At 38.1% G+C, this 27,161-nt stretch overlaps 2 protein-coding genes across 4 annotated transcripts in view; one reads left to right on the plus strand and one right to left on the minus strand.

The window, feature by feature from the left end:
- On the plus strand, window positions 1–14,287 carry LOC110962555 (overexpressed in colon carcinoma 1 protein homolog). The gene is made up of 6 exons (XM_022210554.2): window positions 1–165; window positions 3,408–3,432; window positions 3,515–3,550; window positions 3,640–3,716; window positions 5,475–5,561; window positions 13,523–14,287. The coding sequence occupies exons 1-5, from the start codon at window positions 114–116 to the stop codon at window positions 5,528–5,530; spliced, it is 246 nt and encodes an 81-aa protein (XP_022066246.1). The 5' UTR covers window positions 1–113; the 3' UTR covers window positions 5,531–5,561; window positions 13,523–14,287.
- The window catches only part of dclre1c (DNA cross-link repair 1C, PSO2 homolog (S. cerevisiae)), a 21,221-nt gene continuing 7,045 nt past the window's right edge, over window positions 12,986–27,161 (minus strand). For all 3 annotated transcript variants that reach the window (XM_051949756.1, XM_022210566.2, XM_051949749.1), the window contains 7 exons: window positions 22,850–22,986; window positions 22,667–22,721; window positions 21,230–21,318; window positions 20,827–20,924; window positions 16,842–16,928; window positions 14,719–15,348; window positions 12,986–13,848 (listed from right to left, as the gene is read on the minus strand). In XM_051949756.1, coding sequence (XP_051805716.1) covers window positions 14,747–15,348; window positions 16,842–16,928; window positions 20,827–20,924; window positions 21,230–21,318; window positions 22,667–22,721; window positions 22,850–22,986 — 1,068 coding nt within the window. In that variant the 3' untranslated portion in view covers window positions 12,986–13,848; window positions 14,719–14,746. The remainder of the gene's footprint in view (window positions 13,849–14,718; window positions 15,349–16,841; window positions 16,929–20,826; window positions 20,925–21,229; window positions 21,319–22,666; window positions 22,722–22,849; window positions 22,987–27,161) is intronic.

Raw genomic sequence — 27,161 nt, forward strand, 5'->3', positions numbered from 1 at the left:
GAGGCAGAAACAGCTCGGAGGGAAAACAGGCATTTTCATTCTCTGCTGTTTCTTTCTGTAGTTCTTCAGCTGCTTTTGTTTAATGCTTTGTTTTTTTAGGAGTCTAATGAGAGATGGGATGTGGAAATTCATCACCAACCATCAACACTGACAGCAGCTCTGCAGGTGAGAATAAAAGATTTATTATTCTGACAGATCTTTTCTGTCCTGCTGTTGTGTTAAAGTTGATACTTTTTAGCTTATTGGCGGAAAAGTGCAGCTGACTGGTTTAGTTTATTTCTTTTTCCAAGTAAGAACAAACTTGCTGCTCCTGTTTTCAGGGGTTTTTGATGGCTGAACTGTTTTAAGACTTTTATTTTGAAAGTTGTGTGTTTTGTTAATTCACAGTTGGAGTATTTTTACAACAGGATGTTTAGATAAAATGACCACATGTCCAATTTAATGTGTTGTGCAGTTTGATTTTTCTTCTCTAAATACTCACTTTCATTGAAGTCGAACTGTTTCCTGTTGTTGTTCATCAAATTATTCCAAAATCTTCTCTTTGTTTTGCATCTCAGATCCATTTTATGGCTGACTGTCTGGTAGTTTAGTGTGTTTGTTGCTGCTTTGCATCACATTTTAGTAATTTTTCAGTTTTGTGGCTATTTTGAGTCACTTGATAATGGTTTTATATTTTGCTGTGACAATTTTGCATCCCATTTCTTGGTTGTTCTGGTTGTTTTTGTGCATTGTTTTGGTTGTTTTGATTTGTTTTTCCGCATCCTATTCGTTATAATTTGTTTTTGTATGTCTTCTGGGTTGTTTTAATTTGATTTTGTGGATATTTTGGGGTTGTTTTTTGTTGTTTTCCTGCATCATTTTGGTTGTTTTGATTTATTGTTCTGCATCCTTTTGATTGTTTTGACTAGTTTTTGTGCGACTTTTTGGCTATTTTTATTTGTTTTTGTGCATTGTTTGGTTGTTCTGACTTGTTTTTGTGAGTCTTTTTGGTTGTTTAAGACAACTTTTTGGTCATTTTTCACATTTTTGTGGCTGATTTGAGTCACTTTCTGGTGGTTTTGTGTCTCACTGTGGTAGTTTTCCATCTTGTTTCTCGTCTTTGCAACACTGTGTTTTTGTAGTTTTGTGCCTCATTCGTCCTTTTCTTTGTCTCCATTTCTGGTCACATATTGGTTTTGTGTCTCATTTTGAGTCTTTGTGGCCATTTTGGGCCACATTATTGGTGGTCTTGTTGATTTTGCTATTGTGAGTCACTTCACTTTTCTTTGTGAGCTCTTTATTCCCTATACGGTAGTTTTATCTTGGTTCTGTAGTTTTGTGTGGCTGTTTGTGGGCATTTCGCCTCCCTTTGTGGTGTTTTTGTGTTTTTGTGTCATTAAGCATCATTGTAAAGCCATTTTAGCTCCATTTTTGTGCTTTTTGCATGTCATGTTGTATCTTCTGCGGCCATTTTGGCTCCATTTATGATGTCTTTGTGATAATGTTGCGTCTTGTTTTGAGTTTTTGTGAATTTTGCATTCATTTTCATTTGTTTTTGGCCCTTTTGTCTCCATTTTGCCTCTATGGTTTTACATGTTTTGTGTCTTTATGGCCAGTTTTGCTCTTCATGGTTTTTGTGTCAGTTTGCATCTCTTTGTAGCCATTTTGGTTTCCTTTGCGGTTTTAATTTTACATGTTTATGGTCTTTTTGGCTCATTTCATGGATCTCTGTGGACATTTTTGCTCCCCATCATGTGGTTTTATGTGTTATTTAGCTTCCCTTCTTTGCCATTTTTGCTTGCTTTTGTGTTTTTTTGCATCCATTTTGGCTCCTTCTGATGTTGAATTGTGGTTTTATTTGTCATTTTGCACCTCCATGACCATTTTGGTTCATATGGTGATTTAGTGCCTATGTTTTGTTTTTTGCATGTCATTGTGCGTGGTAGTTACTTTGCTTTGATTTTGTCATGTTGTGACAAATGTTCAACATAAGATGGAAAACATCCCACTCTTTGTGGCTATTTGGACCACTAACTTAATATTTTGTTGCACAACCTTTTGAGGCAATCACTGCAATTAAACGATTTCTGTATTTGTCAATGAGCGTTCTGCAGCTGTCAACAGGTATTTGGCCCACTCCTCATGAGCAAACAGCTCCAGTTGTCTCAGGTTTGATGGGTGTCTTCTCCAAATGGCATGTTTCAGCTCCTTCCACATATGTTCAATGGGATTCAGATCTGGGCTCATAGAAGGCCACTTTAGAATAGTCCAACGCTTTTCTCTCAGCCATTCTTGGGTGTTTTTGGCTGTGTGTTTTGGATCGTTGTCCTGTTGGAAGACCCATGACCTGCGACTGAGACCAAGCTTTCTGACACTAGGCAGCACATTTCTCTCCAGAATGCCTTGATAGTCTTCAGATTTCATCGTACCTTGCACACTTTCAAGACACCCTGTGCCAGATGCAGCAAAGCAGCCCCAAAACATTACTGAGCCTCCTCCATGTTTCACCGTAGGGACAGTGTTCTTTTCTTCGTATGCTTGGTTTTTGAGTCTATGAACATCGAGTTGATGTGTCTTACAAAAAGCTCCAGTTTGGTCTCATCTGTCCAAAGGACATTCTCCCAGAAGCTTTGTGGCTTGTCAACATGCATTTTTGCAAATTCCAGTCTCGCTTTTTTATGAGTTTTTTCAGCAGTGGTGTCCTCCTTGGTCGTCTCCCATGAAGTCCACTTTGGCTCAAACAACGACGAATGGTGCGATCTGACACTGATGTACCTTGGCCTTGGAGTTCACCTTTAATTTCTTTGGAGGTTGCTCTGGGCTCTTGGATACAATTCCAACGATCCGTCTCTTCAATTTGTCATCAATTTTCCTCTTGCGGCCACGTCCAGGAGGTTGGCTACTGTCCCGTGGGTCTTGACTTCTGAATAATATGAGCCACTGTTGTCACAGGAACTTCAAGCTGTTAGAGATGGTCTTATAGCTTTACCTTTAAGATGTTTGTCTATAATTTTTTTCGGATGGTAGCTCATTTTAATTTCCAGATTTGTTTAAAATCTTTACATTCTGGTAGTTTTTTTTTTTTTTTTTTTTAGTTTTTGTTTGAAGTCAATCCCTGCTTTCTGATTAGGTTTTCACTTTGTCATCATGTACATCCATTTATTTAGCTCTACCAAGAATCCACACCTTTTTGTTCCCGTCTTCAGGCCTGCTGGTTGTTGTTTGAGTTTAAATGTTTTTTTCTGAATAAACAGTTGATTCATGTTTGTTTGTAGTCTTTAGATTGATGTTTGCATTAGCTCTTGTTGCTGTGGATTGAATTAAAAACATGACATTTCAGTTCCATCTGTGAAAATGTCAGGTTGTGTGAAACGCAACTTTAAAAAGAGAAGCTGAACGTAACTCTGACTGATGTTGTTCTTGTTCAGGTCGTGCCGAGTTTCCATCAAAGCTGTAAGTAAATCTGTTGCTGCCGTTTGACCTTTCTGTGATGTTAAATCAGCCGACTGGGTTTAATGTGAGTCTCTGTTTACAGATCTGATGAGCCGGCGGCAGAAGACGACAAACGAAAGTGAGTCTTTATTCTTTTTTTCATGGAATGCAGTAAACCCTGTTTATAGCAGTAAAACATCTGCAACATGTGTGACTGTGTGTGATCAGGAACTATGGAGGAGTTTACGTCGGTTTACCTGCAGACCTGAGCAACATCCCTCAAGTCCAGATCGGATCACTGAGAGGTAAGAAGCAGCACTTTGACAAGGTTTCTAGTGTTTGAACTGCAAATGTCAAGTGAAGGACGACAGTGTTTGCATCCTTCAGAGAAAAGCTTTGTCACCCTCATGTCATCCTGCAGGTCAAATGGAAAGTTTGAAAATGGGGGGGGGGTATTTTCACAGTGAAACTTCTGATGTCCACATTTTCAACATTTTTGGGAAATATTTGAACATTTTTTGAGAAAAAAAGAAATGTTAAAAATGTTTCTGAAGAACACTCACAAAAAAATCAACCAAAATCCTGCAAAATTCAGTTTTAAAGAAATTTTTTTACTGATATATATGTAATCACTTTAGATATTTTTAGAATTTTTTTGGAAGATTTTTAATCATTTTTGGAAAATATTTAGAAATTTCTCGCCAAATTTGGGGGAATTTTTTAAAATAAAACTTCTAAGAGAAATTTTTAGGAATTATTGGAATTTTCTTCCTCAAGGTTTTGCACATTTACAGGAATTTGGGGAATTTTTTTGCCTGAATTTTTGGATTTTTTTCAGACAAGGAAACAATTTTTTGGTGCCCGTAAACAAGGACAACGGGAGGGTTAAATAGAAAATTTAGCAGCTAGAGAATTAAGAGACCTCAATGAACGAAATATAGCGGCATTAAAATGCTTAACAGCTAATTTATGTTGAGCCTCCAAACTTCAAAGTTTCTGGATGTTTTTTCTCTGCTCCGGTCACATTTTTTGTTTTTTGCGTAACATTTTTCATGGCTATGATATTTTGCTTCTTTTTTTTTAGGTATTTCTATGGGCCATTTTTGGCTTTATTTGAGAGGTTAAGTTGAGTGGCAGACGGACAATAGGGAGAAGACCTGCTGTAAAGAGCTAGAATCAAAACCAGGCTGCTGTGTCGGGGAATCTTGACCCCGTTTATCGGGATGGCTCAACCAGTTGAGCCATCTGAGCACCCCAACTCTAATGTTGTTAACAACACATCTTCCCCCCAAATTTTTGTGTGGTTGGTGCTGCCATAACATCCCCACAACGCTCTCATAACCATATTTAAAACCACCTCAAGGCTGCAGGGAGGTCACAGCTATGACAACAGTTTCTCTCTGCCTCCAGTCTTTGTGCTAAGCTAAGCTAAGCAAAGCTAACTGCAGCCATCTGTTGATCCAGTAAACGAACCAGTCAGGTTTATTCAATGTTTTACATGACGCGTTTTCTATGACTTTTTTTTGCAACATTTTATTCTATGACGTTTTAACAACATGTTTTCTGTTATGTTTTTTGCAATATTTTATACTATGATGTTTTTCATGACACATTTTTTCCCCCCTTTTTTGGGGGGGACAACATAAATTTGTGGAAGTTTAATAATAGTACAGAGAGTTTGCACCATACATTAAAAAATAAAACTGATGGAATAAGAAACAACTTTCTAGAAATACAGGCAAATATCACACATCTCATATGTGCAGATCGGATTATAGCATCATAATGCTGAATAAAAACCGCTATTGTGGGCATTTTGTACAAAGTGAGGTGCAGTTTTAAAAGATGAGACAGTGGGCTGTTGTAAACTTGTGTCGCTGCAGTTCATCCATTTCCTGACGTTTCCACATAAACACTCAGCCTCAATTTCCTGCTAAATCTGTGAGGTCACAAGAGCCTGGGAGACACCAAACACCACAATGTTTGTTTTTATTTGTGTAATCATTGGGTTTTATCTGGAGTCGATGTCTTTCTGTGTTGACGAACGTTGTGTTGCTGTGTAGAGACCGACAGAGACTCTCCATCCCTCAGGAGGCCTTTATGGGGAGACGGACTGTGATGATAATGAACATCCAGGCCTGTGGCAGCTTGTGAGTGTCGACCTCCTCCAGAGTTGCTTCATTAATGAAGCTGTGTCAGCTGCTGTTGTTGCATGTGTCAGCAGCAGGGTTGGATTAGGAAGCGACTCAGTTCTGTAACCTGTAATATCTACCGCCATGTTCAGAGTGTGGAAGCATGCTAGATATTCTTTAACTCAAAGTCTCAACTAAAAATGTTAAAACTACACTATGAGGGGTGTACGACACATTACACAAGGACGTTTGTTACAAAATATTACATGATTTTTTTTTGCTACGATCTGTGGCACTGCGATATACAATGAAGCGTCTCATGACCTTTACAAAAACATTTCAAATGACATACTAAACTATGACGTTTTGGTGACGTATCAGATGACGTACTAAACTATGACATATTAGTGATATTTTGGACAACATACTGAACTATGACATTTTTGGAAAATTATGAATGCCATCTCGAACTATAATAATTCGCTCGGTGCATAACTTTACTTCCGTTCTACTTCCGCATTCTCGTGTGTTAGCGTCTTTATTTCCGGACTGTCGAGATGGCAATGTTTTTCACCCGATGCCTCCAAGACCTGTCCAAGCTTACCATATAAGATGTCCACAGACTCATTGGAAAGGAGTGCTTTACCCCCCGGAGTAAATGGGAAAAGGGGTACAAGATGTACCTGTCCAGTTTTATTGACAATTATGAAGGTAAGTTTTAGCAAGACAGCGCTGTGCTAACGCTAAGCTACCGGTAGCAATGAAGCTAACATTTAGGTTAGTTGTCCTGTACAGGTTTAAGGTTTGAAGAATTATTTTTTAACGTGTTGAAAAGAGGTACAGTGTGTCTTGTCTAACATTATATGAATGATGTTGAATCAGCTTCCTCGCTGGCTCAGACAGCGTTAGTGTTTTGCTAGTGGCTAACTAGCGGTAACAGCTGGACAACCAAATACCAGATGATTATTAGTAGCTGTAGTATAGTTGTACAAGCAGTAGTAGTATTACTAAAAGTACACGCAGCAGTAGTAGTATAAATAGCCGTTAGAGTCATAGAAGTAGTATCAGCATTTGTAATAGTACTACAAGTTGTAGTATAGTGCCAGTATCAGCAGCAGTAGTCAGTGTACTACCACTACTACTAATAGTAGTCGCATTACTATTAATACCATCAATACTACCAATTGTAGTTATAAAGCCTAACTCATATATATCCAGATTAGCATCTATGTTCTTCCTCCAAACCCATTTTATGATTGGGATCACAGGCAATTCTTTAGGACTGCTCTCAAATAATTGAAATGTTACTAATCAAGGCTATACTTATCAAATTAAATAGCTTTGGTCTCTAGTATATTGGCTGATTCTGTTCTTTGTACTTAATTTATTAGCATGATTTCTTTTTAAATATGTTGTTGTGTACATACTTATTCACTTCTCTGTCTACTTTTTTCTTTACTCCATGTAGGTTTCCCAAAGACTATGGGCTGAGGAAGAAGTGGGAAGCAGCTCTGAGGAGAGAGGGGTTTGCTGTAAATACATAACAGCGTAGAGAGAGAGATAAATAATAATAATAAATATTAATAATAATTCTGTTGTTTATTGTAATTGTGTTGTTTATTGTAAATGAAAATAAACTCTACTCTGTTCTAGTCTATCTCCTTGTTATATGTATATAACAGCCTAAAGAGAGAAATACTAAAAAATTATAATTGTGTTGTTTATTGTAAATGTCAATAAACTCTATCCTGTTCTAGTCTAGATCCTTGTTATATGTATATAACAGCCTATGTGTGTGTGTGTGTGTGTGTATATATATACAGTGTCTTGTGAAAGTATTCGGCCCCCTTGAACTTTTCAACCTTTCGCCACATTTCAGGTTTCAAACTTAAGATATAAAATTTTAATTTTTTGTCAAGAATCAACAACAAGTGGGACACAATCGTGAAGTGGAACGAATTTTTTGGGATATTTTAAACTTTTTTAACAAATAAAAACCTGAAAAGTGGGGCGTGCAATATTATTCGGCCCCCTTGCATTAATACTTTGTAGCGCCACCTTTTGCTGCAATTACAGCTGCAAGTCGCTTGGGGTATGTCTCTGTCAGTTTTGCACATCGAGAGACTGAAATTCTTGCCCATTCTTCCTTGCAGAACAGCTCGAGCTCAGTGAGGTTGGATGGAGAGCGTTTGTGAACAGCAGTCTTCAGCTCTGCCCACAGATTCTCCATTGGATTCAGGTCTGGACTTTGACTTGGCCATTCTAACACCTGGATACGTTTATTTGTGAACCATTCCATTGTAGATTTGGCTTTATGTTTTGGATCATTGTCCTGTTGGAAGATAAATCTCCGTCCCAGTCTCAGGTCTTTTGCAGACTCCAACAGGTTTTCTTCCAGAATGCTCCTGTATTTGGCTCCATTCATCTTCCCATCAATTTTAACCATCTTCCCTGTCCCTGCTGAAGAAAAGCAGGCCCAAACCATGAGGCTGCTACCACCATGTTTGACAGTGGGGATGGTGTGTTCAGGGTGATGAGCTGTGTCGCTTTTACGCCAAACATATCGTTTTGCATTGTGGCCAAAAAGTTCCATTTTGGTTTCATCTGACCAGAGCACCTTCTTCCACATGTTTGGTGTGTCTCCCAGGTGGCTTGTGGCAAACTTCAAATGAGACTTTTTATGGATATCTTTGAGAAATGGCTTTCTTCTTGCCACTCTTCCATAAAGGCCAGATTTGTGCAGTGTACGACTAATTGTTGTCCTATGGACAGACTCTCCCACCTCAGCTGTAGATCTCTGCAGTTCATCCAGAGTGATCATGGGCCTCTTGGCTGCATCTCTGATCAGTCTTCTCCTTGTTGGAGGTGAAAGTTTAGCGGGACGGCCGGGTCTTGGTAGATTTGCAGTGGTCTGATACTCCTTCCATTTCAATATGATTGCTTGCACAGTGCTCCTTGAGATGTTTAAAGCTTGGGAAATCTTTTTGTATCCAAATCCGGCTTCAAACTTCTCCACAACAGTATCTCGGACCTGCCTGGTGTGTTCCTTGGTCTTCATGATGCTCTCTGCACTTTAAACAGAACCCTGAGACTATCACAGAGCAGGTGCATTTATACGGAGACTTGATTACACACAGGTGGATTCTGTTTATCATCATCAGTCATTTAGGACAACATTGGATCATTCAGAGATCCTCACTGAACTTCTGGAGTGAGTTTGCTGCACTGAAGGTAAAGGGGCCGAATAATATTGCACACCCCACTTTTCAGTTTTTTATTTGTTAAAAAAGTATAAAATATCCAATAAATTTCATTCCACTTCACAATAGTGTCCCAATTGTTGTTGATTCTTGACAAAAAATTAAAATTTTATATCTTTTTGTTTGAAGCCTGAAATGTGGCGAAAGGTTGAAAAGTTCAAGACATATATATATATATATACTAAATAATAAATTAATATTAATAATAAATAAATAGATTATATATATATATATATATATATATATACAAGAATGTTTTATGTATCTTGTTACTATGCATTGAGTTACTGCAGCGAAATCATTAATTAAATGTCAGATTTATTTGTGTCCTTTGATCCATGTTGTTCTTTATTCATTCTCCATCATGGTTTGTTGTGTGTCATGAAGACGCTGCTGTTGTTCTGAGAAGCCTTTATGAGTGTTTTGTTTTCCACTCACACTGAGTTGAGAACATAAACCTGTTGGCTGAAGTCAGCAAGAGAAAACAAATAGACAATTTAGAGTAACCAATTAACCTCAGCATATTTTTGGACTGTGGGAGGAAGCCAGAGTGCCTGGAGAAACACAGGGAGAACATACAAACTCCATGCAGAAAGACCCCAGGCCGGGATGTGAAACAGGGATCTTCTTGCTGCAAGGCGAAAGTGCTAACCACTACTCCACTGTGCAGCCCCTAGCGTAACTAGTCTTCTATATATATCTATGCTTCTCTGTGTGCCCTGTCCTATGGTCCTGTCACGGGTTGCTTGGCTACAGACACTGCTGCACACGGCTCCACGTGTTTAAAAATGTCTACACCCGAAACTCCACCACGTCCAAAGAAACAAAAACGTTTGTTAATTCCTCATCCCCCCCACAGTCACACAGAAATGTGTTTTCTTAAAATGCCGACTACAAACCTATGTGTTTTTGGTCGGGTTGAAGTGATCTCACCGGATCTTCTGCATCCACTCAGCTCACACTGCAGCGTCAACGGGGAATGTATGGAAACTTACTCCCTTGTTATAACGTGACGAAACGGTACATAGAGACACACAACAATGAAGTGCTGAAGATCCCACTCTCTGAAAGGCTAATCGTCTCCCTTGAACGCTAAAAACACTCATTGTAAAAATATCTCTCTCTCTGATCGCTGTCTGCTCACTGTCTCCCGCTCTCCTTCTCAAATAACTGGAAGTTTTGACCGGAAGTATCGCCCTACACCCTTCAGTTCGAACGCCATTGTTGTGCAAGGAGAACATTCTGTGACGCTTTGGACGACATACTAAACTATGACGTTGTCGTGACATTTTGGACGACATACTAAACTATGATACTTTTTTTGATATTTTGGACGACATACTAAACTATGAGGTTTTTGAGACATTTTGGACGATATATTAAACTATGACGTTTTTGTGACATTTTGGATGACATACTAAACTATGACGCTTTTGTGACGTTTTGGATAACATATTGAAATCAGATTTTTTTGTGACATTTTGGATGTCATACTAAACTATGACGTTTTTGTGACATTTTGGACGACATCCTAACCTATGATGTTTTTGTTACATTTTGGACGACATACTAAACTATGACCTTTTAGAGACATTTTGGACGACATACTAAAAAAAAAAAAAAAAAAAAAAAAATCGCATTTTTTTTGACATAGTACACTATGACAGTTTTTTTTTGGACAAAATTTATGAGAATTTTTTTTAAAGAAAACTGCCCGATAGTGTTTTTCACGGTCTACTTTACATTATTTCATCATATGGCATGTTTTTACAACATGTTGAAAAAATTGCATTTTTTTTTCGACATACTATACTGTGGCATTTTTTTTGGACAAAATTCATGATTTTTTTTGCAGAGAAAACTGTTCGATAGTGTTTTTAATGGTCTACTTTACATTATTTCATTATATGGCATGTTTTAACGACATGTTGAAATAAATCACTTTTTTTTTTCGACATACTATACTATGGCATTTTTTTTGGACAAAATTCATGAGCATTTTTTTTTTTTCAACGAAAAGTGCTCTATAGTGTTTTTCACAGCCTATTTTACACTATTTCATCATATGGCATGTTTTTATGATATGTTGAAAAAAATGACATTTTTTCAACATATACTATGGCGGTTTTTTTGGACAAAAGTCATGATGATTTTTTCTTTCCAAAGAGAACTGCTCGATAGTGTTTATCATGGCCTCCTTTACATTATTTCATTATATGGCATGTTTTTACGGCATGTCGAAAAAATGACATTTTTTTTCAACATAGTATACTATGGCGTTTTTTTTGGACAAAATTCATGATGATTGTTTTTTTCAAAGATGACTGCTCTATTGTGTTTATCATGGCCTAATTTCCATTATTTCATCATATGGCATGTTTTTACGACATGTTGAAAAAAAATATCACATTTTTTTCGACATAGTATATACTATGGCGGGTTTTTTTGGACAAAATTCATGATGATTTTTTTTCAGAGAAAACTGCTCTATAGTGTTTTTCATGGCCTCCTTTACATTTTTGTCTTGGAAGATTTTAATATACACACTCAACAGCTTCAAGTTGACCACATCAGCCAACTAAACAATAAAAAGTGCTGAAGCAAAAGCAAAAAATATGTTCATGACTTAAATTATTCATTCACTGAACAGAATTACAATAAGACACTAAACTCTCTATTAAATATCAAAACAATCCATGTGACTCTAAAAACTCAACAGCTTTACAAACTCTAAGTTTAAACTCTCCACAAGGATACAAAAGAAATTGGACTTCTACATGAGAGCTTTAATTATTCTTCATCTACTTCCTGAAAAGTTTGGTCAATAAAAAAAGACAAAAACTAATATTTTCAGCTGAACTAAAGACAGACTTTGTGATTTTTCTGCTCACATGTTGTGTTGTTGCAAACTTACTCTTTCAAATAAATAGCTGCCTAACCCCCCGGAAACCAGTGTTTGTCCTGTTTTTGCTCCTCGGGAACCCTAGACAGCAGTTCATAATGTTTTTTAAACAACATACCATACTATGACGTTTTTACAGTGAAGGTTCTACTATGAAACCAGTTTGACATATTCAGACGTTCTATGTGTGAAAACTCAGAGATTTCAGGGATCAGAAGGTGGTTTTCAACTTTCTTTGTGAACTTTCTGCTTCAACTTTAAACTACATTTCCTTCACTAAGCCAGTCCTCTGGACTTCCAGTAAGCTGTGTTCCTACTGGCTGTCCAGGTGGCTGCTTAGTGTAAAAGGGAACACCTGAGCAGCTTAGTGTCTTCCTGCTTTATGTCTGCAGTCAAACATTTCCTCTTCTTCTCTTCACTGAACCGGGTTCAATGTGGTTCTTTAGCCACAGTTAGCACATGGTGCTAATGTGTACAGTGATTAGTGGGTTTGGTGCAGCTGAGTTGTGTCTTTATCTTGGCTGTAATGAGTCTTTAGAGGTTTTTGGTCAGACACATCCTGCATTCTTGTTTGTGAACCAACATTGGTTGTCCAGAAGGTAAGAGTTCCTGTTCTGATTCTCTGTTTAAAGAGGTTCTCTGGTAGGCTGCAGGAGACTTTAGTGTTTGGGTTGTGCTAGTTTGGTTTTTGTACGGTTTCATTTGGACGACTATCTTGAGGCCCCTCCATGTGGTTTAGTGAGGTTTTCTGTAACAGTTCTACAAAGCAACCTGCAGCAGAAGAGACCTTGAGAGTTTTTAGGAAGTTTTGGAGACCAGACTTTAGAGCAGCAGAAACGTTTGTCAGCAGATTGTGCAGGAGAAGTTGAGCTTCAGAGTAGAAATGAGAAGGAAACCTTCTTGACCCGTGTGGTGAAGTCCTGTACAAGAGTTTGAGCAGGTTGTGAAGAGTCTGTAGTTCTTTGGTCTGAAAGCACAACAAGAGTCGACTCATTAAAGGAGAAAACGGGAGATATTGTTGGTTCTTCTGTCACTCTGCAGTTTCCTTAGACTGAATATCAAGTTTCTATTTTAAATGATTTACTGTGCGAGCCCAAGAAGACTTCAATAAACTCCCTCTATCCCCTGGACACAACAGATTTTATTACCATGTTAAATCTTTTTTTTTCTTAAAATTTTTTTTAGTTTTAATCATAGTTTTTTTCTTTGCTTGTTCAGTTTTGTCATCTGTGTGAAAGGTGCGAAATAAAGTTGAATTGATAAACTGAATAACTGAATGATGATTGTGACAACAGAAGTATCTTTATTGTGATTTAAAGTGTCAAGTTTTTGCAAGATTTCTAATGACATACTAAATTATGACATTTTAGTGACATTTCGGACGACACACTATATTTTAGTTTCAGGTTATACCACAGTGCTGCCAAAATAAACTAACTCAGAAGCTGGTAACTTAGACAGTTATACCTACTTGGTTACTTTCTGCATACATATTAACTTTTAGTTTCACTATTTGATTTCTAGATGGCTATATTCAGAATATCTACAAAACAATACATGGAATACTTATGAATAAAATCTCTCAGGTTTTTTTTTTAAGTTAAATGAAGCTATTGGCAGAAAAATGATGATGCTTTCAAATTGTGTTGAATGTATTTAGTTGTCATGCAGACAACTGAATCATTTCTGTCTGAGAGCAATGATAACTGCTAATACAGGGTAAGGCACTTTGGTCCATCTATCAAACAGCAGCTGGAGGGCTTTGATTTGAGACTAAAGTCTGTTTTGACTCCTGTTTCTGTCTTTTGTCTATAAAGTAAAAGGTGCTCCATGAAGGTGATGAACTCCTGAAGGCAGGTGTCCATTAGCTCCTCGCCGTCGTCATGACGAACCTAGCAGAGAACAATCTGGTGTCTCAGCATCCCCTCTGAGGACTTTAATGGCATCATCACCTCTTCCTGCTTTAACGGACTGAATTCTGTGGAAGCAGAGTCGACCTGGACTCTCAAATCCTAACAGAGGTGACGAGGGCGCAACAGAAGCTTCCTCTGAGAGTTCGACATTCGGCCTCATTGGAGGCTTGACCAGCTGCCACAAGACGGAGGATGTTGTATCGGAGCTGCTCCTCATCAAAGTTCAGTAGCTGCATGAGACAAGTGCAGATAGGACATCAGGGGAATTTGCGTTAATGAACTCCATGAAAATATAATTGTAATAAACAAGAGCACTGTCACGAATGCTAAATGCCAACATGGGGGTGTTTAACAGCGGCACAGACTGGAAGCTTTCTAACTATGATCACGATGAAATTTAACTCCAACCCTAAAGTCTTATAAACGCTACACTTGGAGCAGCAGTGTCTCCAGAATTTTTTTCAAGAAAATTTAAGTCACTTTTATGTGCTGTTTTTTTCCCATTTGCAAGTAGGAATGTTATTGTACCTTCATTTTTTAAAGATACTTGTGCTCTGTTAAATCTTTGGGTTGAAGCTTCACTGATTCTTGGGTAAAAATGTAAATAACTGCTACGATATTATGTAATTTTTAAAATTAATTATTTTTTTAAAAAAATACTACAAATGTCTTTGTCAAAAATGAAACTTCTTTAATCCTGAAGAAAATTCTTGTCAGACATCACGTTACTAAAACTAGTAAACTAAAAAGGCTAGAATAAAACAATATAAGGTAATTATACTGAGGTAATGAGTAATACTACACATGTAATCAAAAGGCTGTGAATGAAACTGGACTCTGTCAGCACAGTTAACCTGACGAGCAAACTTTTGAGGCCTTTAACATCTGCATTAGAGTTGTGACAAGCATATGGTTTTTTTGTTATTTCGGCAAAAAGGTTATTAGTAGGAGCACAAAATTGGAGTGCAAATGGCTCTATATGTTGTTATTGTGTGAGCAGAGTTACAGCTTGCTTCCATTTTGTCTTTGTATGGAAATTAACCAACATTTGGGGCTCATTTTGTTTTACCGAATGCTCCCATACATGTTTAAAAACTCACCTCAAGTGGCCGTTTCAGGAACTGCAGCTCATCTGGACACTGCTGAGCCTTTCCTCAACTCCACTTCCTCTCCTGAAGCCAGTTTCCTGTACAGCTGCGACAGTTCGTCAGGATGAGGCACCTTGGATTCAGGTGTTGAGGGAACGTCGAAGTCTGACGACACCTGGGACTCAGATGGTTCGTTAGTTTTGGTCGTTGCGTCTCCTAGTTGCTGCTCTGGACGGAGGATTAGAGTATCGGGTAAACTGGAGTCCATGTTCTGGGAGGAATGATTAGATAAAGAAGCAGACAGAGTCAAGCTGAAGTCATCAGCGATGTCGGGAGTTTCTTCTTCTTTGTCGCTGAACAGCTCTGGAGTCTGAGATCCGCTCATCCTGGATGACTGTGATTGGCTGTTCTGGCTGTCAGTCAGCATCTCCGTGGTGAAGAAATCCTCCCACTTTGGAGGCTCAGAATCAGTCACCATGTCTTTACTTTCAGTCTCTTTGGCTTCGTCTTCGTCATCCTCCTCTTCCCCGTTGGACTCGGTACAGTCGACGTAGTTGCAGCTGACAGATTGTACTTCAGCGACCGTCAGAGCTGAAGGTTCGTCCACAGATACAGGAGCTGAAGTTCTCTCTGGAAGATTCTCTGAAAGCAGCAAAACAAGAAAAGGACAGTTAAAAAAACAATAATGGTAACAAGAACTTCGCCTTTACATTAAAGTTGGTTACAGGCTAAACCAGGAATACAGCAGGTCCTCGGTTTATGACGTCGACCTGCAACGTTTCGTGGTTACATCGCCATCTTCCATAAATTTATTTAGAAAGTCTTGTTCCATCATACAGCATTTGTGACATTAAAACAAATGTTGCATGACAACTAGCAGGGGAGCAGAGCAGACGAATATGTCGTCCTACGGCGCTATACGAGGAAAACGACTTTGTTTGCAAGTGAGTGACATAAGCGCTTATCTATGTGAGTTCCGACTTAGGGCGAAAATCGCACCAATCACACTGTGAGAACGGAATTCCAATGTTAGTTGAGACCCTCCTGTCCAAAGCAAATCTAGATATAAACTTGTTGGTGATTCCATTTGAAATCATTAAATGTCTGCTAAACCATCTCTGATCTGCTGAAAAACTTTTACAGCATATTTATAATATTTGTGAAATTTAGCTTCATATATCAGACAGTTTTTGAGATATTCCTCCCTCAACACCTTTTTTCTCACTCTGAAATTTGAGGCCGTTTGAACATCATCTCAGGAACTTAAAGATAAAAACCTAAAATTTGCATTCTTTTCCTGTCATTGATTCATAATTTGTAACATTGAACAAGTAGATCAAATAGTCTCCAATTATAGGTGACTAGAAATATTTAATGAAAAGTCACAGAGTCTGAGTGCATTAACAAAGAAACTACGGATTCTAACTAATGATACTTTCTGAACCAGATGTCACAAAAATACAGAGCAAAAAACATGCCCATAACAAAAAATCTTTATTATATTTGGAGAACAATTTTGAAACTCTAGAACTTTGTTCTCCTTGGATCAGACCATCTACCAGGATCTTTGTTTTTCCGGTACAACTCCTCCAATCGGCTCAATCGGTTCTGAAATTTCAACAAAAATAACCAAATAACCAAATATTCTACATGTTCTGTATTACTGTGACCTGCAGCTACACAGGGTTTAGAAAATATCACTAGTTGACTTGTGAATTATCTTTTTTTTTTTAAAAAATGAGCCCAAAGATGGAAAACTCTGAATCAATGACATGAGGAGAAATAACTGAGAAAATTTCAGGTTTTTATATTCCAAACTTCCTCAGATTTTGTTGTTCAAACAGCCTCAAATTTCAATGAGCAAAAAATACCTGTTCAAAGTGGATTGATGAGATTTAAAAAAAAAAAAAAAAAAAAAAGTTAAATCACAACAGATGGTCGAGTAAAAGACCCCTGATGATATGAGATGGAATAAACCTGATATGAGGTTAGTTAGACGGAAACCAAACACTGAAGTTGAGGTCAAAACAAAACAACTCAAAGCTACACTAATTGAACACAACCTGCAGCTTGATCAACGTGTAGAATCCATTTTAAACTATCACATAGAAAAGACTAATATTAGAGCTACACACCTTTTAGACCATCTTGGTTCAGACCCATCTTCTTCCTCACTGGAGCCAAATCCAAACCTTCAAACAGCTCATCTTCACTCCCCGAGTCTGAATGTAGAAACACAAACATGGAAATGTAAACAGAAAACCAACTACTTGATTCTACAAAACCAAAAAACCCACAAGGACTGACATTTAAAAACTGAGTTAAGATCGAAATCAGACTTTTTTAAGCATTAGACCATAGACTTTGCTTCTTTGGAGCAAAAAGAACCTGAAAATGTGTCAAAGTCGGTCTTTACTGGTGCCACAAAGGAAGTTCAACAAATCCAGACTTTCTTTGTGTTATCCGACTCAACAAAACCTAAAAATCCAATTATGATGATGGTTCTCAGGTTTCAAATATGCGTTCCTGACAATTGATTAATCTCCCGCTATAGCACAGCCCTCTGGTTTCTCTTGTAAAAGAAATCTCTATAGAACTTCTTGGAAAAATAAAGGCTGAAGCAAACAAACTACAGCATTTGACTCAGGTTACTTGAAGGCAGTTATTAGCCTCAAATAAACCTTATTAAAACACTTATTTGCTTTTTATTTAAATGTAGCATCTCTATTTTATTGCTAAAACAGTTAAAGAATTGAAAGAGTTGTGTAACAGGAACCACCATCTCCAGTTGGGTTTAAGTGCTTTCAGATCTCATTCATACATTTAACAGTGAAGTTACTAAACTTGCACTTAAGCTACTTAAAGATTCATGGGACCAATAAATTATGGAAACTGAGTGCAACATCCAAAGCTTTTTGAATAAGCAACATGACACCAATCACATTTTACAAGGTTTTTATCTGTCAGACTAAACATCCTCCAGCTACAACTCTGTTTGCTCGACTTCACTGCTGTCTCTCTCTTTGCAAGGCAGTAATATTTTGTGTACACTTCAATTGCTAATCCTTAGTGTCAAATGTAAAGCACATTGGATCATGTCTTATCTTGTCTGACAACAGAATCAATCAAATCAAAACTAATTACACTCACTGAACCAACGGGGACAAAGAAAGAATCTCTCTGCGGCACTAAAGGATTTCTAATGTGTTTCTGTGGTAATAAAACTTCTTGTCCAGATAAACAAACACTGTTATAACAAAAAAGGAGCCTCTTACTGTTTAATACTGTAGAGACCAGGGGCCTCATTTATAAAGCTTGCGTACGCACAAAACAGGGCTAGAAAGTGGCGTAAATCACAACCTTTGCGTAGAAAGTGTCGTACGCTGTGTACGTTGTGATTTCTACAAACAAACTTGGCGTGAGAATTTGCGCACCGGTGCGCCAACTTTGATGCTTGCTTAAGCACATTTTGGAGACAGAGGGAACGGCAGTGCCGGAGGGTGAAGTGGTGAATTGAAACCAGATTGATGTCAAACCTTTATTGTCATCACATATTAGACTTGTAGAGCCAGATAATCATAAACCCTCATTGTTGTAGATGTTCATACAGTGCGCCATTCGGCCTACGACTGTATTTGCAGAACTATGTTCATATATCAAACTTCCATCTTCAAATGATATCGGTGAGTGGCACTGATTGATTACTAATTTGGAAAAGGCATGTGACAATCAGTCACATGCCTGATTGGAAAAGGCATGTGACAATCAGTCCAATCGCTGATCAAGCGGATAAATAGCGGGTGACAGCCGTGGGTAATGTGGCACAATGGATGCCCTGGCATCGCTGGAAGATCACGTTAATGGCAGGCTCATAATGGAGAGAGTTTTTAGGGATCACGGAGATTTCCCGGCTCATGATGATGACTGGCTAATAAGCCGATTCAGATTCCCAAAGCAGTGCTCTTGGATCCATGTGCTGAACTGGGCTGTCTTAGACAGACCCACCCGCCGAAACCACGACATCCCGGTACAGACACAGGAGCTGACCACTCTGGGGTTTCTGGCGATCGGGAACTGGCCGACAGGTATGTGTTTTATATGAAGAATATATGAGGTTACATTTGTTGTCTAAATCCTATCTGGGCCTGATATAGTTAAATGATGTCCTTTAGGTCTGGGATATCACAACCATCCCTCAGCGCAATAATGCCAGCTGTTTTGGATGACATTATAAACATGACCAGTCAATACATCAGGTTTCCTTACACTGTGGGTGAACAGGCCAACATTAAACGGCAATTTGCAGAGATGTCCGGTTTCCCAAATGTAATTGGCGTAACTGACTGCACTCATGTTGCTGTAAGGGCTCCGAGTGAAGATGAATTTGTCTATGTGAACTGAAAAAAATGTACATTCAATCAGTGTACAAATTATTTGTATATCGGACATGATCATAACAAATTTAGTGGCAGGGTGGTCTGGGTCAACACATGATTCATTCATCCTAAAATCAGTGTAGTGAAAAGACCGCAGGCCGGGGCTGCGTAAAATGCCGTGGATCAGCAGCTTATTTATATACAGATACATTCATGAGTTACTTTGCATTGACCATTCATGGTAAAATGTGGGTGTGTTGTGGGCGGAATGTGAGGTGGATCCACCTGTGCAATCTTCCAGCTGGTGTGTGATTTATCAAGAAATTGCGTGCAGCTGTGCGTACGCACAGTTTTATAAATCGGGGCGAAGGGTGTACTCCCATTTCAGACTTTCGGCGTACGCAAACTTTTAGTATGGATCCTACGCAATGTTTTATAAATGAGGCCCCAGAGGAGGCGTCACTCAGACTACAAACAGTTCATGTTGGCAAGGAGACAGCATTGTGGTGGTTTAACTAGCAATGATGACCATGACATGGCTTGAGTGGCACTTAAGGACCTCCGACCACAGCTCATGTACTAAGTAATTTTGAAAGATTTTGCATAATTTTGGGGGAAGTCATTTTAGACAATTTGAGTAATTTGGGATAAGTTTCAAGATGTTTTAGACAAGTTTGTTTCCCCTTTAGTAATATTCTGAATCATCATGGACAAATTTTCCATGTCTTAGACTCATTTTGAGTCATTGTGGAGACATTTCAAGACGTTTTGGTGAAGTTTTTTTACTTTATATGTAGTACCTGGTTGTTCCACCAGGTGGAGCCTCTTACTGTTTATTACTATAGAGACCAGAGGAGGCATCACTCAGACGAAAATTCATGTTGAGGAGCAAAGAGAATTGTGGGGGTTTATCTAGTAAAGGCACACCATAATAAAGACTTCTGTGACGCTTAATGACCTCCAATCTGAGCCAATCTACTTCTAGTGATTTTAGACAAACTGAGTAATTCTGTAGAAGCTTCTAGACGTAAAGGGGCACCATGACAAAGACTTCTGTGGTGGTTAATGACCTCCGACCAGGTGTTTGGGGACCAACGGTAACGGGGATACCATATCCCAGTGACAAATGTGTTTAAATAAACAGCAATATGAGCACAGAATAAGTGTCCACTGTGCTCAGTTTGTATAACTGATTAACTCAATGTTGACTGACAATGCGACTGATTAAAGATTTAGAAAATCATTCAATCATTTGCATTCCTAAAGTCCAGCCATAAATTGCGCTCTCTCTTTACAACAAATGGTTAATAATAAACAAAGGATTCAGGTCAGAAATGCCTTGATTGGTCCTGATTCTGATCTTTAAGAGTGGATCCGGACATCCCTACCTTCTAAATACAACATCTAACTGGACAAAGACTACTTCTAGACCTGAGTGCTAACTGGCTCCTACAGTGCCAGGATAATACCTGATCATCAAAAGCATGGTGGTAGACACCACCTTTTCTATGTTTTCATGTTTGGTAAAGTACATCCCTGGACTAAATTCAATGGAGGATGGAAAGCCAAGCAAGAGTGGAGGTGTTTAATGTAATTTCTACAACTTTTTAATGCACCATGAGTCACTGAAGATTCTGGGTCACCTGGTGTTTGTTGTTCTTTCCATGAGACCCTCAGCTCTGGGTTAAAGATAATGAAAACAGGACACAGGCTTGTTGTTGTGTTGTGTTGTGTTTTGTGTTACCGTATGTGGGTCGCTCCGCTCTGCTGCGTTTTAAAACTCCCAGAGGTTTGTAGGTGAACGCTTCCTGATCGGACCGTTTCCTGCACATCAGCTTCAACCTGAGCAAACACACCAAGTCAGAGTTGTTATGTTGGATTAACATCTATAGAATCAACATTCAGAGGCTCTGGTTTGTCTGATAACACATTATCTTTGATCATTTTTAAACAATAATGTATTTTAATCATTGAATTGTGTCCATGCTCATTCAAAAGACAAAAAATTCTGCTCAACGATGCCGTACTATTAGGATATTTTATGAGAAACTGGTGGGATTGACAAGCTTTAATGTTTTCTCAAAGTTATCATATGTACAGACCCAATTAATTATTGATTTAACAATCAATAATCAAACTTGACTCACATCTGTGTGACCTCCGTCATCGTCCGACCGATAGGAATGACACTGGGGTAGACGTTGACCGGCTGAAGATACGACAAAAAGTCTCTGATCTGGAAATTAAGAAAAACATCGCAAGGTATAAAGCACATGTGGTTAAAAAATGAATACATAAAATAAATCTACTTCACTAATTTACCTGAACCAGATGTTGACTAAATTAAACATTAAGACCAAGATTCTACAAAAAGATACACAGAAAACCCAACAAATCCTGGAAACCCTCACTGGAAAATGACGATTTAGGTTTCAAGATTGCTTTGATACTCTTGCAATAATTGTAATTTATTTTACATTTTATTACCTTTATGTTTTGGATATTTAGCTTTTTATAAAGTTTTCATGGTTTCTGGTACTACTGCATTGTAAAAATTTCATTTAATTACCTGTAATAAGGCTTTTCTCTGATAGAGGATGCTTTTGCAATTTAGACTTGATGTATGTGGAAGAAAAAGCAGATCTCTGGTGTATAGATAAATATTATATGAGTTAATGTAAAGTAAATTATTTCTCAGAATTTGGAATTTTGGGCTTTTTTCTTTGGTTTTGCAATGTTTGTTGAATAAAATCTGCAATATAAATACACCTCTTTGCTCTGCAGGGAAATACCCAAATATCCCGAATATTCGTTCGCTACGGCACTATCCGGATATTAATTTTGGTAGCCGTCTGGAAAACACTACAGTTATAGTTCATGAACTGAAACAGCTGCAACGCTTGTTTAGATCAGCACAGCAAAAGCTCATCAGCAAAGGTGGATCCTACCGTCATTACTGTTCATTCTGTCAACTTTTAATCATAAAAATGTTCATGCTGAAACATTCTTGTGAACAATTATTTCTTGTGGTGTCACCAAATTTGAGAATTTTATACGTTAAATGACAAAACAGCATCACTTTAACACACAAGTGAAGCCAAAAAATGCTGTGTTTTCCATATCTGAAAGGTTTTTATTTTTACATAACTACACCGGTGGACATATTCCCTCAAAAGTTTTATTTTTTTAAATAAAAAAATCCCCAAATTTGACAGCGAAATTCACTGGATTTTGGTAGATTTTTTTCTGAATGTTCTTAAACATTTTTTAAAAATTTGTTTTTTCCCACCAAAAAATGTTCAAAAATTTCCTAAAATAATTTTGAAGATGCGGATGTTTTCACTGTCAAAATATATATATTTTTTCCCACATTTTTAAAATTTTAAAACGGGTCAATTTGACTCACAGGACGACAGGAGGGTTAAGAAAAACTAATTCACCAACACTGAGTTTCTTAGTAGGAAAAGCGTCTCTCAGCAGCTTTGCTCTTATTTTAGGACGATTACTGTGGCTAGTTTGTGAAAATGTCCTAGAATTAACCTTAATAATCTACTGTCTATCCATTGCTAAATAATGAGCTTTACCTCTGAGTAGGAGGAATGGAAACTGAAACAGGCTCGGTATGAACTGGCTCCTGTTCTGGAAAAACAGCAAAAAAACAAAAAAACAAAACACATTTAGCGTCTAATAAATCATATTTATAGATAACTACATTTTCTATGAATTATCCAAATGTTTTCTTAGGTCCTAATAAAGTGAGCTCTTACTTTATTATAACATTGGTTTTCTTGGTCCTTTCTCCGAACCACATGGTGGACGGTTTTATGCTGATGATACGAAGAGGAGTCCCATCAGCTGATGTACAACCACAAGGAAGCCTGTTGCCCAGGAAAAACTCCTCGTCCTGCATAAAAACATACAGAAACTCTGATGAGATGAGGGTATCCTGTGTCAAAATCAAACTTTAAAACACTATCAACAGACAGGATTTAAAGAACTGTCACTACATTTCTTGCCACTGAACCATGAGGATTAAATAAAGAATCTCTCTGGTGCAGAGAAAAGATTTCTAAGATGTTTCAACTGCAGTAAAAGTTCTTGTCTAGATAAACAAATATTGTCATAAGGAACAAGAAGCCTCTTACTGTTTAATGCTGTACAGACCAGAGGCATCACTCAGACTACAGGAAGTTCATGTTGGCAGAGAGCATTGTGGGAGTTTATCTAGTAAAGGGGCACCATGACAAAGACTTCTGGGATGCTTAATGACCTCCAACCAGAGCTCATGCACTAAGTAATGAGTAATTTTACACCATTTTTGTATAGTTTATGGCAAATTCATTGTAGACAAGTTTTGAGTAGTTTTGGAGAAGTTTTACTGACTTTAGCTGTAGCACCTGGTTGTACCAAAAAGTATTGACGGGGTTTAATTAGTAAAAGGGCACCATGACAAAGACTTCTGTGATGCTTAATGACCTCCGACCAGAGCTCCTGTGCTAAGAAATGATTAATTTTGGGCCATTATTGTGTGATTGCTTGCAAATGTGAAGTCATTTTAGACACATTTTGAGTCATTTTAGAGAAGTTTCAAGATATTTGAGTTTTTTTTTCTCATTTTGGAATATTTAGAATCTATATGGACAGGTTTTTAGTATCTTAGACACATTTTCAGTCATTGTGAAGAAGTTTCAAGAGTCACTCACGTTTCTACTGTGTGTTCCAGATAATTATGCAGATACGATTTTTCGTTATTGTGAAGAGGCGTTTTGCTTAATTTTACTAAATCTACTTTTTGCTATTGCAAAGGCCTATTTTGAGCATTATTTGGTAGTTTTAGAATATTTTTTTAATATTTAGGGGTGTAATAATCCAATTTTTTAGAATTTGACGGTTCCAGATAAATATGCAAGTTAAACAAAAAAGAAATCCAGGGGCCGTTTACACGAGGACGCTTGCAGGTAAAAACGGCAAAATATTTCAACAAAACGCCCTATCGTTTATACGAGGATGGCGTTTTGGGGGCTTGAAAACGCAAAAATTTGAAACCAGCCTCCAGAGTGGAAAAGTAGAAAATGCTCCGCCATTACGTTTCCGTCTAAACAGCAAAACGCAAAACTTTGCCGAGATCTGACCACGTCACGTACGTGATTACGTCGCATACGTGCGCCGGTGCTTTGTTTTGCCGGCCGGTACAAGGACTTAAACAAAGATGTGTGATTATTTCCATCCTTCGTACCTTCAAGCAACTCTGGCAGCTCTATGTACACTACAGGAGTCGTAACAACAAACGTACAGAATCTGTACAGATTCCATTCATGAACATTTACCGCGGCGGAGATCCGAAAAGGGAGATGGTACGAATGCGCGTTGACATGGCGGAGTTTTATCACAGCGCCACCCAGCTGCCTGGCATGCATATCCATTCGAATTCCACACACTATAGAGTCACCGTATATACGCAGATTTCCTTCAAAACCACTCGTCTAAACGTGAAATGACAAGATGCCACTTTTGCGTTTTCTGTTAAGATGGTCCTCGTGTAAACGGCCCCACAGTTAAGTTCTGGAAGTACTGAGCTGATTGTTCTGATTGTTCATAGCGTTCAGCTGTGCTTCTCCCCAGCTGCTCCTAATTAGATGAGTCGGAGAGCTGGCACGGGAGGGGTGTGACATCAGGACTATAAAAGTGGGTCCACAAAGTTGGTGATCTTCATTTTCCTGAAGATCACCAAACTGGGAAAATGAGAAAACAACGAGATCTATCTATGAAGGAAAAGGAAACAATTGTGAAGAGCTTGGCAGATGGCAAGACAACACTTGAGGCTTTGCACCGTGACCATCGGACGATCAAGGCTTTTGTTGGAAACTCTGAAAAAGTGCGAACACACAGAAAGCAGAGAGACAAAAAGTTTTCAGCAAGAGATCTAGCATGTATTAAAAGGGAAGTTGCAAAGAACCCTCGGAGCACAAGTAAAGTCATTTTTTCAGCCTGTGGAATACCATCTCCACGAACGACCAGATGTAGGATACTGAATGAAGTCGCTGACTCTAAGAAAACCATAAAACATCCACCACTCACTAAGGACCACAAAGCAAAACGACTTCAATGGGCTTCTGAAAATTTAAAGACAAACTTTGAAAATGTTCTTTTCACTGATGAGATGCGAACTACATTAGATGGACCAGATGGATGGGACAGAGGCTGGGTACTCCATGGACAGCAAACATCAACACGTCTAAGGAGGCAGCAAGGAGGTGGTGGGGTGATGATTTGGGCTGGTATCATTGCAGATGAAATAGTTGGGCCTTTTAAAGTAGAAGGAGTAAAAATGAACTCGGAAAATTACACCAAGTTCTTGGAACAAAATTTTATACCATGGTACAAATCAAAGCCTGCCAGTTACAAGAAGAGCATCATCTTCATGCAGGACAATGCGCCAAGTCATGCCTCCAAGTACACAAAAGAGTGGCTGGCCAAGAAGAATTTCAAGGACAAACGCCTGATGACATGGTCCCCTGCTTCACCAGATCTAAACCCAATAGAGAATCTTTGGGCAATTCTCAAACAGGAGTTGTACGCCAATGGCCGCCAGTTTTCTTCTAAGGACAGTCTTTGGAGAGCAATATTGACCACAAGCAAGAACATTGCCTCTAAAACCATCAAAAAGCTTACATGCTCAGTTGATTCTAGACTGGTTGAAGTATTGCAGAAGAAAGGTGGTTATATCAACATGTGATAAACACATTTTCAATTAAATATTGTTTAAATTTTTTTATTTTTTATTACACCATTGTTGAATATTGCTTTAAAAATAAAGATTATCATGTTATATACTTGTTGGTATAAAATAAATGTGTTGTTTACTTTTAAAACTGAACTTTGTTTTTTTTTATTTGACTTGCATAATTATCTGGAACAGTCATATTCTAGAAAATTGGATGATTACACTTCTAAATAATAAAAATATTCCAAAACTACCAAATAATGCCCACAATAGGCCTTTGCAATAGTAAAAAAGCAGATTTAGTAAAATTAAGCAAAAAGCCTCTTCACAATAATGAAAAATTACATTTGCATAATTATCTGGAACACACAGTACAGTAAACATGAAGCCAGTTAGCACTGCTCAGCCTTAAGATTGCACTTGTTTCAACAGCAGCACCCCTAAGTCATCGTATGACGTTTCAGTTAGTCAGCTGCTGTTGGCAGTTTTAGTTAATTCAAACAATTCCAGGCTAACTGTTTCCCCTTGCTTCCAGTCAAGCTAAGCAAACTAAAAAAAAATTTAAAAAAAGTCTCTTGGACTGCGGTCAGTTCACGTTGGCAAGTGGAGACCATTGTAGGGGTTTAGCTACCAAAGGGACACCATGACAAAGATGTGATGGTTAATGACCTCCGGCTAGTGCAACTGTATCAAATCAAGGTGTAATCCTATAGGACATCATTCCAATGTCAAAGTAAATGTAAAATGGCCATTTTGTCAAACAAATAAATCATCAATACATATTTAATATTGCTGCACATATTTAGTAAATTATTAAAATTTACAAAACATGGGACAGTGGATGGAAACCAAAGATTACAGATGAGTTCAAAACCGCCTTGATCGGCTCCTAGTGGAGAGTTTTAGTGTTTGAGTCAATGACAAGGATTAAAGATGACCAGAAGTCTGAACACAGACTTTATTCTGAGAGAGTTTCAGTTGTTGTTTCACATTAACCTTCTCGTACCGTAACAGACTCTAAAGACCTAAAGTTCATTAACACTGGTCTGTGTGTTTAACTTTGTCTTGAAGAAATATTCAAAAACTTCATGTCACAGTGCCTTCTGTTTTCTAAAGGTGGTTTTCTGCACCATTTAAACCAACCAAAGCTTCCTGGATCTCGTTGCACCTGTTGGATCAGAGTCTCACACCGTTTCCTTCCTCGTCTGGAAAACACTACAGTTATAGTTTGTGAACTGAAACAGCTGCAACGCTTGTTTAGATCAGCACAGCAAAAGCTCATCAGCAAAGGTGGATCCTACCGTCATTACTGTTCATTCTGTCAACTTTTAATCATAAAAATGTTCATGCTGAAA

The sequence above is a fragment of the Acanthochromis polyacanthus genome, chromosome 1 (assembly GCF_021347895.1).
Source record: "Acanthochromis polyacanthus isolate Apoly-LR-REF ecotype Palm Island chromosome 1, KAUST_Apoly_ChrSc, whole genome shotgun sequence".
Lineage (NCBI taxonomy): Eukaryota > Metazoa > Chordata > Actinopteri > Pomacentridae > Acanthochromis > Acanthochromis polyacanthus.